The 15950-nt window shown below is 39.6% G+C and overlaps 1 protein-coding gene across 1 annotated transcript; it reads left to right on the forward strand.

Moving 5' to 3' along the window:
• Positions 1–1489: 1489 nt before the first annotated feature.
• On the forward strand, positions 1490–15169 carry smyd2a (SET and MYND domain containing 2a). Its single transcript, XM_031730904.2, has 12 exons — positions 1490–1783; positions 3537–3600; positions 4335–4445; positions 5090–5150; positions 6441–6568; positions 7554–7621; positions 8163–8265; positions 8357–8467; positions 9235–9355; positions 9470–9644; positions 11587–11695; positions 12677–15169. The coding sequence occupies exons 1-12, from the start codon at positions 1611–1613 to the stop codon at positions 12758–12760; spliced, it is 1308 nt and encodes a 435-aa protein (XP_031586764.1). The 5' UTR covers positions 1490–1610; the 3' UTR covers positions 12761–15169.
• The last annotated feature ends 781 nt before the right edge of the window (positions 15170–15950 follow it).

A 15950-nucleotide genomic window follows, 5' to 3' on the forward strand; every position in this document is an offset into this window, starting at 1 on the left:
TGAAGATGGATACTGATGAGGAACAGGAAGAGGAACAATCATGGACAATCCCGCCCCTGCGTGGGATGTATTATCGACAGAGGGAGGAAGTGGCTGACATCAAGAAATCCTACCAGTGGCTTAAGAGGTCAATTTTAAGGACTGTACAGAAGTTCTGATCACGAGCTAAGGACCAGATCTACCACAGCTGACAGGACCCAAGATATGCAAACTGTGCAATAGTCCCCTGGAGATTACACATAGCATCAAGATGCAAGCTGGAACAGCGTACACTGAGAGGCACAATTTAGTGGCTGGGATAGTGTACAGGAACATCTGTGCCACATTTGGAATGAAAGTCCCCAAGTCCCAATGGGAGACCCCACTAAAGGTGGTTGAGAACAGCAGGCCTAAGATCCTGTGGGACTTCCAGTTCCAGACAGACAAGCAACTGCTGGCCAACCAACCAGACATGGTGGTGGTTGACAAGGAGCAGAAGACCACAGATTGATGGGGCAGTCCCGGCGGACAGCAACATCAGAAAGAAGGAGGACAGTAAAATAGAGAAGTACCAGGGGGTGAGTGAATAACTGGAGCAGATAGAAACATCAAAACAGAACAGGAAAAAAGAAAGTAAAGAAAATGGCATTTCAAAGACACAGATATGAGTGAGGTGTATGAGACAATTTACACTAAGTTAGTGGGTAATATTCTCTTGCTAAACTCCAATACATACGATCAGACTTGCATCAAATTATACTTTTTTTTTTGTCTTTAGATAAAGACTCATAATAAACTGCTCCATTCCTCTCTGACCATCTAATTGTTTACAATTAAGCCTTCCCAACATTTCAGCATCTACATTTTCACTGTCAGAGTTTGAGATTCTTTCCAAAGCTTAAGGATTAGTGAGGTACAAGTAACTAGACCCACTATCAATACTTTTATTACACACTTATTCAGCTGTGATAAGGACCTCCATCTTTAAGGGGAGACATCTGTGGTGATGTTGGCAAATCAGACTTAAATCATTGGCCCATACAATCCAAATCATCGTTCTAAAAATGAAAAAGTTTCCATAATGCATGCTTGCATAAGTCCATCTTTCTGTCCTACATTTCCAGCATGACACATCTTTAATTAAACCCATTTCATGTAATCTGAAAGGAGCGTAGTAATACCGATTAATGATTTTATCCTGAATAAATTTGCCCCTGGTATCCTAACACTAGCAAGACTGACTAATTTTGGAAATAATGTTCTCCCATGACTCATTTTCAGATGCAGAGCCAACATCTTTTCCCCAGGTCCTCTTTGCTTTGTTGCTTTATGTTACATTGTTGAACGTTTTAAATAAGACAGTATGGTGTAAGTGCTTTTATGCAGGTGGATTTTTCTTCTTATACAATCTCTAATTCACCAGATATATTTTTAAATATTCAAGCATTTCACGTCAAAGTGCAGCCGCACTGTCTGTACCGTCGCCTCTCCAGCAGGGGGCGATGGCAGTCGCTCCGGACACATGGAGGGGCAGGGAGGAAGAAGGAGCTCAGACAGAGGCTGATTAAAGCGGTCAGCAGTCACAGGTGGTGGTCTGTGTAAGGGACCGGAGAATCGTTACAAAATATACCATGAAGAACGAAGGCATAGAAGGGACGGAGAGGTTTCTGAGCCCGGATAAAGGCAGGGGCCTGCGGGCGGTGAGGCACTTCGCGGTGGGGGAGCTGGTGTTCGCGTGTCCTGCCTACTCCTACGTGCTGACCGTGAATGAGAGGGGAGCCCACTGTGAGCACTGCTTCACCAGGTAAAACTGCACCTCACCTCCTCCAAACAGCCGACAGAGCCCCCCTGTAACAGGTAGCTACGAGCAGGCGCCTTCCTCTGTGAAAAGGAGAACTGAGTGGAGCGGGTAACGTCCAGTTCACCGCCAGCTAACCTCATTACAGCTACGTTAGCAGTTAAACCCCTGTGCACCTACTCAGCTGATTAAAGTGGGTCAGTGAGACGAGCCAGCTCACCTGACAGATGCTGCAGCTTTTGTTTGTAGCACTGCGGAGTCAAGAGAGTAAAACACGAGTGGATTTTAAAACGATACAGTGCTTTTTATGTACTTTGTATATACCCTATATAGTCTTAAATAGGTTATCAGTATTTACAGGTCGCATACTTGGTAAATTTGCAGCCCCATTGATGCCATAGTATAACGTGTCTGCTTGTCTTATACAACACGTGCTCTGGGCACAGACCTGTAAAAGATCCCCACTTGTCCCACAAAGGACCGAGACCCCCAGAACGAACTACATAATGTTGTTTTTGATTCTCCAGCTGTGCATGTGGCGGATGTCTGTATAATGTTGTGTGGCTTTGTGGTAATTTCCTCTCTCTACATGGGTGTATTGTGTCTCATAGTTATTATTTGTGTTTCTTAGACTTTTCTATTTAATTTAGATTTTCTGCACTATGTCTTGTCTTATTTTTTGTCTTCATTTACATTTGTTGTTTTGCAACTTTTTGGTGATTAATTGTGGAGGGTGGGAGGGACTGTGTCCATGCACACACTTGACAAAGCGCTGCCTTTGTAATATTAGACTGCCAAAGCTAGCACACTTGCACCAGTAACCGTGTAGGCTGTTGAGTGGCCTACAGCATTCAGAGAGCATCATGTGTAGGAGTGTGTAGGCACACTTTATCAAAAGCATGACAGGAAATTAGATTCAGTTTGAGTTTAAAATCCCTTCACAACACTTTATAGCATTATATGAACTCACTCTCTGTGACACTCTCACTGACACACTTTCTTACACACACATGCGTCCTACCCAAGGAGCCATTAAAAGGTTTGTAGAGCATTGAAAGGTTAGGGCACTAAATATAGGCGTCCATGTGTCCCAAAAGAGGAGGAGCCATGAGATGAGAAGTCAAGTCCAGGACAGGCGTGCACTGGAAGGCATATACGCGAGTGTGTATATTTGCCCCCGTGTTGCACCCTGTGCCATATCTGACATAATTAGTGAACTGAAAATGTTTGTAGATATTCCTGAGAATTTAATCAGAAATTCATATCCAATGCATGTGACCCAGATGTGATTAAAATTAAACTCTAAACATCTTTATGTTCCCTATTATGTCCCAGACGATAACAAACTGTCACGAACTTCTCGTTTAATATCAGGTTGAATTTTTATTATTATCATTTTTTTTTTTTTAAAGCTGAAGCCTGTCACTATAAAGTTTATTCCTGTATCCACCATCCAAGTGTGTCATGGTGTTTCTTCATGTAGTTTAAAAGAAAGTGTCCCTTTTACGTACACAAAGGAATTTGCAAAGAAAAGCGTCTGGACTTCTTTAAGTTGCTTGAAGACGTTTCACCTCTCATCCGAGAAGCTTCTTCAGTTCTAAGGTCAAATGGCCGAGAGTCCCAGATTTAAACCCAGTGGGAGTATCCCCCCAAAGAGGGACAAAGGACCCCCTGGTGATCCTCTAATCACATGAGCCAAGGTGTGAACCTCTAATCGTACAGCAGTATCTGAATGTATTGCATCTTTGTGTCATTACAGGAGAGAAGACCTTTTTAAGTGTGGTAAATGTAAGCAGGCCTACTACTGCAATGTTGACTGTCAGGTGAGATGATCATTTTGGCCTTTTTAATGGAGATTTTGAAGTCTTTTTGTAAGTTTCAAAAGTCAGCTAAAGGAACTGACTAGGACTAGGTGTCAGTTGGTACTTTATGTTCAAAAAAGTGCTCCTTTGCTAGCTTAACATTAGCATGCTCTCTTGTGCAGATGCCTGCAAAGAGCCGATAATCCATTAGCAGCATAATGCAGCTGTGTCTGTCCTGTAAGCAGTTTGCACTTTAACAGTGCTCTCTTATTCTTTAATGCAATAAAATTAATGACTGTATCTCCACTCCAACATTTTCCTTCCCTGCAAATCAACTAACATCAGTGCAGGACCAACAGAGGCTCCAGTTAGATGTTTTCTATTTGTCTATCATGAAGAACCTTTGTAAGACAAGTAGCAACATAACTGCAGCTGTAATGTGATTACTGAATTTAGTGTAGTAACACATTACATTACTGAGTTATTGACAAATGTTTAGTTATTGACACTCTGTTTAGTTCTAGTGTGATGGTACAAATCAAACTCTGTACACTGCAGTAAAATACAGACAGAGACAGAATGGTGCTTGCCTCCATCATTAATTTATCAGTGATTTACTCTTTGATAACAGAAATGTCCGTTTAATTCTCCTTTTCTTTGCTGTCTTACTTTTGCGTATCCTGTTGTTTTTCCTTTTATAACACTTATTCAGAAAAGGATAATTTACTACTTACTATGTTTGTGTGTTTGCACAGAGAGGTGATTGGCCCATGCACAAGCTGGAGTGTGTAGCGATGTGTTCCTACGGGGAAAACTGGTGTCCATCAGAAACAGTCAGACTGGTAGCAAGAATCATCATGAAACAGGTGAAGTGACACAAAGAAGCAGGAGAATTAATGTTTCAGTATCCAGAGAGTACTCAGAGATGAATACTGAAATGGAAAAAGGGGAAAAAAAACTATGAGAAATATGGATGTTCTCTACATATTACAACATAACAAAAATAAAGAGTTAAGGTTAAGACGCTGTAATTACCATTTGGATGACTAACACAGCAAGAAGAGGAAGGAACAACAAGCAAACCTTAAAATAAATATCTGAGTGAAATAGGATCTGGGTCTTCACAATAATCTGACTTGACTCATCACTTTAATTTACATAGTTTTCCATGCGCAGTGTAGTCACACTGTAGTTTAGATTAAAATGAACAGTCGTTGTGCAGTGTTAGCGCAGCCTTCTTGTGTCGTAATTTGACCACAGCGTTTAAATGTAGGTCTTATCTTGGTTGATGACAATGCTCATGAACACTACTGTCCCTGAGCTGTGCTTGGAAGCTGCTGTATTACCATAAAGATCTTTAATGTCTAAACTCGGCTGAACGTTTATACCAGAACTGTCTGCACGTAATTTAATTCAGCATAAAGGGAAAATTAAGTTTAGTTTATATCGTTACATCATTATGCGATCGGTATGATTCAGTTTTTTTTCATTAAACACTGTCGTTTTGCAGAGAGCCACAACAGAGCGAACTCCCTCAGAAAGGCTGCTACTGCTTAAAGAGTTTGAAGCTCGTAAGTTAACGTGTGTGTTTGTGTGTGAGTGTGAATACATAAGCATACGCTTTAGTTACATATTCATGCACTTTTAGTTACACTGTGTGTGTGTGTGTGTGCAATCTATCTATGTCTCTGCAGTTGTGGCAGTGTGTCTATTAATATCCTCAGCTGTAGCCTCCAGTCCTGGTTCTGTCGCTTTCATTCACTCCAAGTGTGCAGAGCACTGGGGACCTAAATCCCAAGCTTCTGGCTTCTGTAATTTCATGTTCTCTACCCTCCTTTAACAACTACTGCCACTGTGCCCTTGAGCAATAAACTCATCTATCGTCACTGGGAAACTGTGATTATGCTGAGATGCACTGATCTGTTAATATAACTCAGTTTCAGCTCATAATTAAGAAGCTAAACTCTGCTGAGCCTGTTTTTGAGCAGCAAGATTTACAGGGCATTTTTCTTTCTGTTTTCTGCAGTTGTTCAAACTGCTTTACTAATGTGTAACTTTCAGGTTTTAATGAAGCTGAAAACACAGTGAAACAGGTCCCATTGGTCGTAATCTCACACATGCACGAGCTCTGGTTTCCTGTGCTCCATTTGGGATTATTATTTAGTCTGAACTGTTGTTTCCGGCTCAGATGTGTCACCACAGGATTGTTAGAGAATTAACCTTCATACCCGTCCCTCATGCGAACCAAACAAATGGTTGGCCAGCTGCTGCCTGCTGCTACTCGTCTGTGTCTGAGTGGGTTTGTGTGATTGGCAAAGACAGATGGCTCATAGTGGTGCTGTGTTTAACACTTATTAACACTGAGGTGTTCTCATCTGCTTACAGTTTGGAACCAGATTATTATTATTGTTATTATTATTATTGTTATTATTGTTATTATTATTATTATTATTATTATTATTATTATTATTATTATTATTATTATTATTGTTATTATCATTATTATTTTTGAATCATCAGTTTAATGCATATATTTCTTTATATTTGGAAAAAAAGAGGTCCGGTGTAACTGAATGGTCAGATGTTATTTGATATTTACGTTTTGTCGACTTAAATATGAATCTTTAAGTCAGCTGCTTTTTCACTTACTTTTCCTGCCAATGAGAGACAGCTCAGCAGTACATGTGTATTATTTACATGTTTGGTTCTCACTTTTAAATCAGTGTTATCTCAGTAATGTTAAGCCCAACGTCTGGTCTGTTATATTGTCAGTTGCTTTTCATGTAATTATTTTTTCTCACTTCTTCCTCTTTGTCAGCCCTTTGTCCCTTTATTCTTTTTAATCTGTTTCTCTTTGACAGATTTAGATAAGATGGACAGCGAAAAGGAGGAGATGAACCAGACAGACATAGCAGCGCTGCATCACTTCTACTCCCGACACATCAGTAACCTTCCTGATGAACAGGCTCTCACGGAGCTATTTGCACAGGTATCAATGAAGAAACACCAGAAGGCTGTTTGAGTTGTCGGTGAACCAATGGATCCAAAAACTAAAATGGCATGGCGGCGCCACTGCAGTGTTTACCTTTATCGCTGAGACTGCTACATCAACCATTTCCTGCCCTCAGTCAGCATTATTTTCCATTATTTTAATGGTACTAAACATATTTCTGCATGACATCACTACACTGCACTGGTTTGCCTTTTTTTGACAGTCAACAGTGTAGAGAGATGGGAAGCATGCAGCACAGCTGGTCTCAAATGGTGGAGATTCAGGTTACAGTTAGTGGTGTGCACTTTAACCTGGACACCCTGACGCGTTGTTTCCAACCAAACAGACACAGCTGCCCTGTTTCTTGGCTGCTTTGGTGAGCTTATACATAGAGCCACACTTAGTACTGATCATATAGATTGTGGTTGTTTTAAAACATCAGAGACTTTAATTCATTTAAAATGACTGTTAGTACCTTGTTCGTATGGCAGCACTTTTCCCAAACACCTGATAATCCATACTTGAACACGAGCTTAAAATCAGTTGATTTCAAGCCTTCTTCCACTAATAATCTTTATTTCATACTGTTTGGGGGTTAGGGGAACTTGCTGTTACTGTCTGGAACCATCTCTTCATCTTTCAGCCCTCCCTCCATTCCCAGTTGTCCTGTACGTGTAAGCAGAAAGACATAAAGGAGTTCATGTTTGTTTTAACTAGGCTCTGTGTCACACGCCGACTGATTCTTTGCCATTTAACTCTGCAGCTTTGAGCGCTTTAATTTGATCTGTCTGGCAGTGGGCTGTCTCCCACCCCTTCAAGCTACATCAATGGAAACAACCTCTTTGGCCTGTTATCACACAGCTGCATTTAATCTCCACTACCAGAATCTCCTCCTCCTCACTGGAGTGGGTGGCACGGCACAGCCGAGGCTGATGCAAGTTGTGTTTTCATGTTGCTGAACCCTGCTTTTGTTTTTCTTCAGGTTAATTGTAATGGTTTTACCATAGAGGACGAGGAACTCTCACATCTGGGATCAGCTGTTTTTCCTGAGTAAGTAGCTCATGTCGTCATCATTCAGCGCTCTGTTCATTCATCGGGTTTGTGCACTGTGTGGACATTTGAGGAGATTAAATTCAAAATAAACTCCTCTTTTCATTCCCCTGAATATCTCATCCCACTTTCTCAGTGACAGTTCGCTTGTTTTATAGGAGGTTTTTATATTTATAGATCACTTTATTTATTTTGTCTGTTTATTTCATGCTATGTGAAGCGTGTACAAGCAACTGTTTATGGTCATTTTACGTATTAGTACTGCATGACTGACAACAATCCTACCAGGAGGTATCTGATCAGTAACTAAAATAACTTAAAAACTTGGAAAAGTGAATAGTGCTCACACTAAATATTGATTTGACTGCCCTCTTGAATGCAGTTTACAAAAAATAAAAGTATTCATGGCAGAACTGCATGTGATACCCCACAGAGCTGTAGTACCAGTGTCACAAAGCTGCTAAATGTAGTGTTTTATCAGTGTCTTTTTAATTTTACAGCTTTTCTCTCACTTGTCTCTCTCACTCCTTCTTCCTTCCAGTGTAGCACTGATGAATCATAGCTGTAGTCCCAATGTCATAGTGACCTATAAAGGCACAGTAGCTGAGGTCAGAGCTGTTAAAGAGATAAACCCTGGAGAAGAGGCAAGTAAATACATCATTTTGAAACCTTCAATTACAGAAATGTAAAAGTCTCTTATTATAGATTGTTTTTGTCATGTCTCTCTCTCTGTAGATATTTAACAGCTACATAGACCTGCTCTACCCTACAGAGGACAGGAAGGAGAGGTTGCTGGATTCCTATTTTTTCACATGCCAGTGCACAGAGTGCACCTCCAGGTCTAAGGTACTGTGGGTTTATCTCTCAGGAGCGCATACATTTTTGATATCTTGAATGGGAGTTTGGTACCAACAAACAATTTAGTTAGTTTGAGGGCTAAAACAGCAAGTACATTATCTGGGTTAGCTATTAGCTGTGTGTTGGGGAAATGCAGCAGGATCATTGTCCTCATTGTGCCAACCTGTGCTTCCTCCCACCTTTGTTTCAAACGACACCTTACACTGTCAGAGATGTGGTGGCTGTGTCCCAGTTCCACATTATAAACTAGTGTACTGTATGGGTACTAATGCAGTCTTTTGTTTATATGCATCAGTCTTCATAGCATGTTTTGTTTAGAATAGAAATGGTACTTGGCATGTGACAAGATGTTTTTGCATCATTTTGACTTCTGCACATTTTTACATTTGGAATGAAATCTGAAAGTTTCAGAAAAACTTAAATCCCTCCTTAGGTTTTCTTTTTTTCTTTTTGGTTTTACTGGAATTGCCTTTTACTAATATCCAACTGTGATTAGCTTACTTTATGCATTGCATTATGAAGCAGTGACTTAATTTTGTGCTCTAAAATCCAAGCAGATCTACTGGTTAATGCATACTGAGATATTTGTGTGTGTCTAATTTTGTTTCTTTCCCAGTGTAAGTGATGCTGTTGTCAGACAGTACAGCTGTTTATATTTGGTACTCTTATGTTTTAACATACCTTCCCCCAAAGACTGTCTTGTATAAGATGCAATGTTATAAAACTCAGTATTATTTTTTTCACTCTGTCTTTAGGACAAGGCAAAAATGGAGATCAGGAAGCTGAATCCTCCGCCAGAACCTGAGGAAATCCGATCCATGGTCCGTTATGCCAAAAATGTCATCGAAGAATTCAGGCGTGCCAAACACTACAAAAATATCCTTCTCTTATTATAATGTATTCTCGTCTTTCTCCTGATCTCTGACAGCTTTGCTGCCTCCTCTTCTTATGCTACAGTTTCTGTGTCATTATTTCTTGACTCTCTTGCACCCCCCAGTGAGCTGCTAGAAATGTGTGAGCTCAGCCTGGAGAAGATGGGAGCTATATTTGCAGACACAAATGTCTACATGCTGCACATGATGTATCAGGCCATGGGGGTGTGCCTGTACATGCAGGACTGGGATGGCGCTATGAGCTATGGAGAGAAGATCGTTCAACCATACAGGTAAATCGATCTGTTGGAAATTCAGGGTATAAAGACTAGATTAATTCAATCACTGTCTACAACAGTACATTATCATTTGTAACTGTATCAAAGTTGTTTTCGTCTTGTAAGCCCTGCACTAAGAGTCTTGGAAATAAAGCAGACACTTTTTTCCTCTCTTTCTCTGATTGGATCTTACCAGTTGCTATGGGTCTCTCTTGATTTGTCACCTTAACTAAGTTATCCACTCCCATAACCACCTTTATATTTTTATTCATTTAAGCTGTGTACATGTCATGCCCTTCCGCTTTCCACTGTGATATTTAAATAGCTGGATGATTTGTCAAACTGTATCTCACTTTGTGACCTTTTGTTACTTTAAAGTGTGCAGATGTCTGGAGAAATTTAAGGGCTTCTTTAAGACACAGTAGTCTGATTTTAACATTTCAAAATAATAAGTAAACTGTACCAAAAATGTGGATTTAACTTTTTTTTTTTTTTTCTTGATCATTTATCATAGACCAGGGATCGGCAACCCGCGGCTCCGGAGCCGCATGCGGCTCTTTAGTCCTTATTTTGCGGCTCCGGGTGGTTTGGGAAAATAGAAGAAGTATTTCGCTGAAGTGTATTTTATTTGTGTTTAGTTCTTTTTTTTTTTTTTTTTTTAACTTGTAGTTCTAAATTGGAAGATTATTGTGACTTTGAAATATAAAATAAAATTATATCTTATTATTTTTTCATCGCTCAAAATAAGCGTCACACTCGCGGAAGCCGCCGAAACGCCGTGCATTTATCGAGACTTTCGACACCAGGTAGGCCAATTATGGATCTTCGGATCCACATTATGTCAGCAGCTGTTCTCCACCATGAACTATGTTAAAACAAACACCGCTCACGCCTCACAGATGACAGCTTACAGTGCTGCGTAAAGATGAAAGCCCGATTTGCAGACGCTGTGAGCAGAGGTTTGGGACCAGAAGTCCCATTGTAAGCATATCACGGCAGACCCGACGATGTTTGCATGTACATGCTTTTCAGCATCTCTTTATTGACCACTTTTCACACACGGTTGCTGTACGCATACAGCCGGCTGTAGCTTTTCAGCTCACAGCCCGACAACACAACAGCAGAGAGAGCACAGACTTTAAGGCGGCGAGGGCGATTGCGGGGTGCCGCTCAGGTGCGTCCGACTCCCATGCAGCGGTGCTGCAGACCACGCCCGCCACACACATTAACAAGGTAAAATAGATATTTAGGCAGAATTTTGCAATATATCTATTTTTTTTTTTTTTTTTTTTTTTAGCAGCATAGTGCTTTTTTTCCAATTACTTTTTAAAAGTCAGGTCAAGGCTCCAAAAGCCTTGACCTGAAAAGGGTGGTGGCTCACAACAGTTTTTGTTTGCTACATGGATCATTTTAGTTCAGCTGGGTGTCTTTCCTTTTGTTATATTTCTTTAAGAGTTCAAAATGTGTTAATTACATAAATAAAATGTAATTTTCTCTGTAGCACTTCATGGATTACACAAGCAACACACCTTAGTTTCTCTGTGGATTCTTTTAAAAAGCAGTTAAAAACTTTTCTGTTCAAACAAGCCTTTTGTTGATCTACGTATTTTATATTCTTTACATTATTTACATTTGATCTTTTACATTGTGTATAATGTCTATTGATTGTATTGTTTATTTTAATATTTGTGTACAGCGCTTTGTGACTGCCTGTCTGTGAAAAGCGCTTAATAAATAAACTTACTTACTTTAGATGTTCGCACAAAGCACAAAGGTAAAAAACATATATACAGTGTTATCTTCATTTTAGATTTCAAAAAGTATTTGCGGCTCCTAGTGTTGTTTTCTTTTGCGTGGAAACCGGGTCCAAGTGGCTCTTTGGGTGTTAAAGGTTGCAGACCCCTGTCATAGACGATGATGTTTTCAGCTCATTTTGATGATTATGTTCTTTCTGCAGTGTTCACTATCCAGCGTATTCCCTGAATGTGGCGTCTATGTATCTGAAGCTAGGACGTCTGTATTTGGGGCTCGAGAAGAAGACACAAGGAGTCAAAGCTCTGAAGAAGGTGAATACATGTATAAATATTTGGTGTATTTAAAGATGAATTGCGTAAGCAGTTGGCTGCAAAAGCATTTGAAATGCAACAAGCGACCAGGGAGAGACCAATTAGTGGACAGTTTTTCATTCTTTGTCCTGTTTTTGTGTCTTATGAGCATCTCTGCATGTACTAGAACTAAGTCAGGGTGGAACTGGAGTAGACGTAGTCCCGTGAGCAACTAAGTAAACCCCATCATTCATGATTCAGTGGCCTGTTGAGCGATGTTTAACAGTGGTAACCTGAAGTAAGGAATTTGAACCCACTCTGTTACAGTGTTGCTTGAGGTTTGTGGACATTTGTTTATGCACAGCTCTCTTAAGGTCCCTGCACAACATTCCAGATTGAGATTTGCTGCTGTGCTTGGAATAGTTTGATTGTAAGGCTTTGACTGTTGGGCAGATGGTCTCACATATGACTCTAGAATACGTTGGCATATGTAAGAGTCACAATCAACTCGGAGACCGCAAGGTGCCCTGGTCCTCTAGTTTGTGGCTGCAAATAATCACCCTTTCTCCAACCATACTTGTTCATTTTATTTCTGAGTGTACTTTAGCATTTAACATGCTACCTGGGGTCTGTAGCATCTGAGCCATATAGCTCTTAGGTTTTTTGCAGTTTCGCTGAGCAGTGAATGGTCTGACTTCTGGTGAATTTGAAAGGACCTCCACTCCTGGGAAGATCGCTCCAGACCAGTAAACTGCCAAAACTATTTGTTTTATAGAAGCAGCCACACTTGTTCATCATCAGTTAATCAAGTACAATTGAGCAGCAGGACCTGGCTGCTACTTACCCTCTTAAATCTAGTGGAAGCAGTAAATGTTTTGATACACTGATTTTAACTTTGGTGTCTGAAGCTACATCACCGTATTGACATTCAAATACTATTACATTCAACATTTGATCAGCTGTCAAGACAAACGTGCATCTAATCTGTTTTTCTGTCTCCAGGCTCTCGCTGTCATGGAGGTGGCTCATGGAAAAGATCACCATTATGTAGCTGAAGTCAAACGTGAAATTGAGGAGCAGAAGTAAAGAAAGAGGAGCTGAAGGAGCAAAAAGAGTAACGAGAGTCCGCAATGAGGGACCTCTCCAAAAGCAGCAACAACAAAATACACATCACAAATGCATGGCATGCATTGTTTCCCTCTTCAGTTTTTAAATATTTTTGTTCCCTCCGTTTCTTCTGCTTCTCTGTGAGCAGTCTTCACTCCTCAAATCATGGATGAGGACCACGTTTTGTATCTACAGCCGCCTACTTCCTGTCAGACCTGGATAAAAAATGGAGACAAATTGGGGTTACATTGTTTGAATGAGAGGAATACGGCATCTGATTTGTTTCTCGTCCAAACTTGAACTACATTTAAAATGTTGGTTTTGGTTTCTTTTCATACATTGAATAAAAACAAAATCCCATCAGTGGGAAGATGAAAACATTTTTTTTTTATGCAGCCTTTCTTAAGATACAAAGCTTTTATGTGAACGGTCTATTTTCTGAAGCCCAATTTTATTTTTTCGTCCTTTTCCTGGTGAGTCTGATTCATTCACTGTGTTTTGTGGACCTGTCAATCAACTGTTTCCTATCCTTTTTCTTTGGCAGCAGTTATGGCTACACAGCGTCGCCCCGGGGCAGTTGTTCATGATTTAAAATTTTGTACAAAAAAGTGAACAGTTGTTACTCACAGCTGATGCATTTTTAAATCCTCAGATATTCTGGCCTCTTTCGTTTATGTCTAAACTGTGAAAATATGACCATGCATCATGTACTCTGCATTCTCCTCTCTGGGGCTACAAAGAACTATTCCTTAATGAATAACAAGTATCTTTTGCTCATTTAGAAGAAGCAGGAAGTGTTGCATGTTTGACTGTTCATGTTTTCTTTGTGTGTGGCTCTTTTTCTTTTCTGTGTCTTCTACTGGGGCTTGTTGACCAAATAGGCCACAGGTTAAACTGGCAAGGAACCAGCTATTCAGTCTGTTCAGTGTATCATTAAATCGGGGTGCTGATATGTGACCAGTTTGCCTCTTAAGTCACAGTGAAGACATTGGTACTATGATGCTGGATCAGAGTCCCTTTGCTCTCAGGAATAAAAGGGGGCAGCACAGTAGCTTTTGTTGCCTTTTTGTCAAGAGATGCATTATTGAACTTTGTTGGTATTTTCTTCTTCCAGAAGCAGCATCGATGCAGAAATTACCTATACAGTTGTAGACAGGATGGTAAAATACACTAAGATAGTAGGGTGTATAGCTTTTACAGTAATAAAGTAGAGGGTGTCATCCTTAACTTTTACATTTTATTTTCAAGAATTGGTGTAATATTTCATACAAAGAGAAGTGCATCTTTTAATCTAATTTGTGCACACTTGTAAGCTAATTCAAACTGTAGTTTAAAACCGATTGTAACAGTTCCACATTTTAGGAAGTGCTACCTTTAGCAAGAATGCTTGTCTTAAGTGTTTGTGGGTCATTCAAACAGTAGTTGGAGTTTAACAAACCCCCAAATGGGAGCTGTTATAGATCACAAAACTGTAGTTCTGCTTTAGGGTTGACTAAAATGTATAGAAATACTAGGTGGCTGTATTTAAGGTTTGTTGTTGGGAGGAATACTTAAAAAAATAATTAATGCAAAGATTATCACCAGGGCCTTTGTTGCACTCAGATTTTGTATTGATTTTGTGACACAATGATGTCAAATGGCAAAAATGTAAGCACATTTTATTTCATTTAAGCAGTTTCTGCAAGTGGACGCTTGGCCTTGTTGCCGTCTTCATTTTGCACTGCCAGAACCGATTCAGTTCTGTCGTTCTTTAAATGCATGTAGCTTCACTCTATCTCGTTTACTGTGGAAACAGTTTAATGCTTAACATAAAGGTGGCGAACTGACAGTTGGAAATAAACCATTTTGAAGGTCATTTTTGTAGCAAGCTGTGCAAACGTGACTCTGTCACCTGCAAAAATGCATCTAAAAGGTGCCTGCCTTACAGTTTTGCCTTGGTAACCCAAAAACACAGTTTGAGTAATTTCACCTTCTTTATTTTTGTGTTACTGCTAAAAGAAATACACAATGTAAAGATGGGTTGTAGGCTTGTTTGCACAGGTCAGTAACCTATGTATCTAAACTTTCTATTGGCCAGAATTGAGCATTGTGTTTAATTTTGGTCAAAGACTCAGAAAATACCGTTATATATTTTCTGTTTTTACTCTGTCAGTAAAGATAAAACCTGTGGCACCAATATTGAAACAGCATGTAAGTCAGGCAAAGGGTAATTGGAAGGCCACCTGCACACTGTTTTCTCTTCTTTCTGTAATGAACTGTTATCTTTATCAGGCATGAATATTATTCTATTGGAATGCATAATTGAAAAAATCTGAGCCTCTGGCTCTTTCTGTACCGTGTCGGTGGAAATCAATAAATGACAGTATCACACTTTGTTCTGTATTCTAACATTTTCTTCTGAATCTTTTTTTTTTTAAGCAGCACATCTAAAGCAGCATGTCCTGATTGTGTAAAGAAAGCAGATATGTTAACAGAAGTGGCTAATCTGATTCATAGAACAGATACTGGCCTGATTAAGTCTAACTGTGGAAGCAGTAGTGCTAAAGGTGAGCAGTGTGGTGCAAGTTAGACTAAAAACTTTTTTCCAGTAGAAAATGACAAATGACCAGAAGATCAACAGTGATTGATCTGCAGGTCGTCTTTGTTCACTGCTGCCTTCGACACTGCTCACCATGACATTTTAACTTAAAGGCTTTATTATTCAGCTGATTTAACAAGTCAGGTTCTGAGCTGATTCTCATCATATCTATAGGATATTAGATTCTGTGTCTATGTTAGTAGTTTTAGATATACCGAAATTATTCAAACAGGTGTTCCTCAAGGGTCAGTACTTGGTGTATTACTCTTTAACCTTTACTTGTTTCTACATGGTACTGTCATAAATAATCATAATATATTCTACCATTCTTATGGAGGTGATACGTAGTTGTACTAAAATTTTCCTTTGATGATCTAACCCCTGTTCAAGCTAATAACCTGCACTGATAACATTAACTACTGTCTCAAAACCTTTTCAAACTTAATATAGGTGAGATGAAAATATTTGCTCTTATTTGTGAAAAATGTGTTCATATTTATCCCGTTCTCTAAAACACAGTGAGCAAGTCAGGAGTCTTGGAATTATTTTGGACAGTGATCTCAGTTTTAATAATCAGATTAACAAGACCAG

The sequence above is a fragment of the Oreochromis aureus genome, linkage group 1 (genome assembly GCF_013358895.1).
Source record: "Oreochromis aureus strain Israel breed Guangdong linkage group 1, ZZ_aureus, whole genome shotgun sequence".
Lineage (NCBI taxonomy): Eukaryota > Metazoa > Chordata > Actinopteri > Cichliformes > Cichlidae > Oreochromis > Oreochromis aureus.

Coding starts and splice junctions, on each gene's coding strand:
- smyd2a (XM_031730904.2), top strand. CDS start 1,611: ATGAAGAACGAAGGCATAGAAGGGACGGAGAGGTTTCTGAGCCCGGAT. Junction 5,151..6,440: donor GCTTAAAGAGTTTGAAGCTC/GTAAGTTAACGT, acceptor TCTCTTTGACAG/ATTTAGATAAGATGGACAGC. Junction 6,569..7,553: donor TCACGGAGCTATTTGCACAG/GTATCAATGAAG, acceptor GTTTTTCTTCAG/GTTAATTGTAATGGTTTTAC.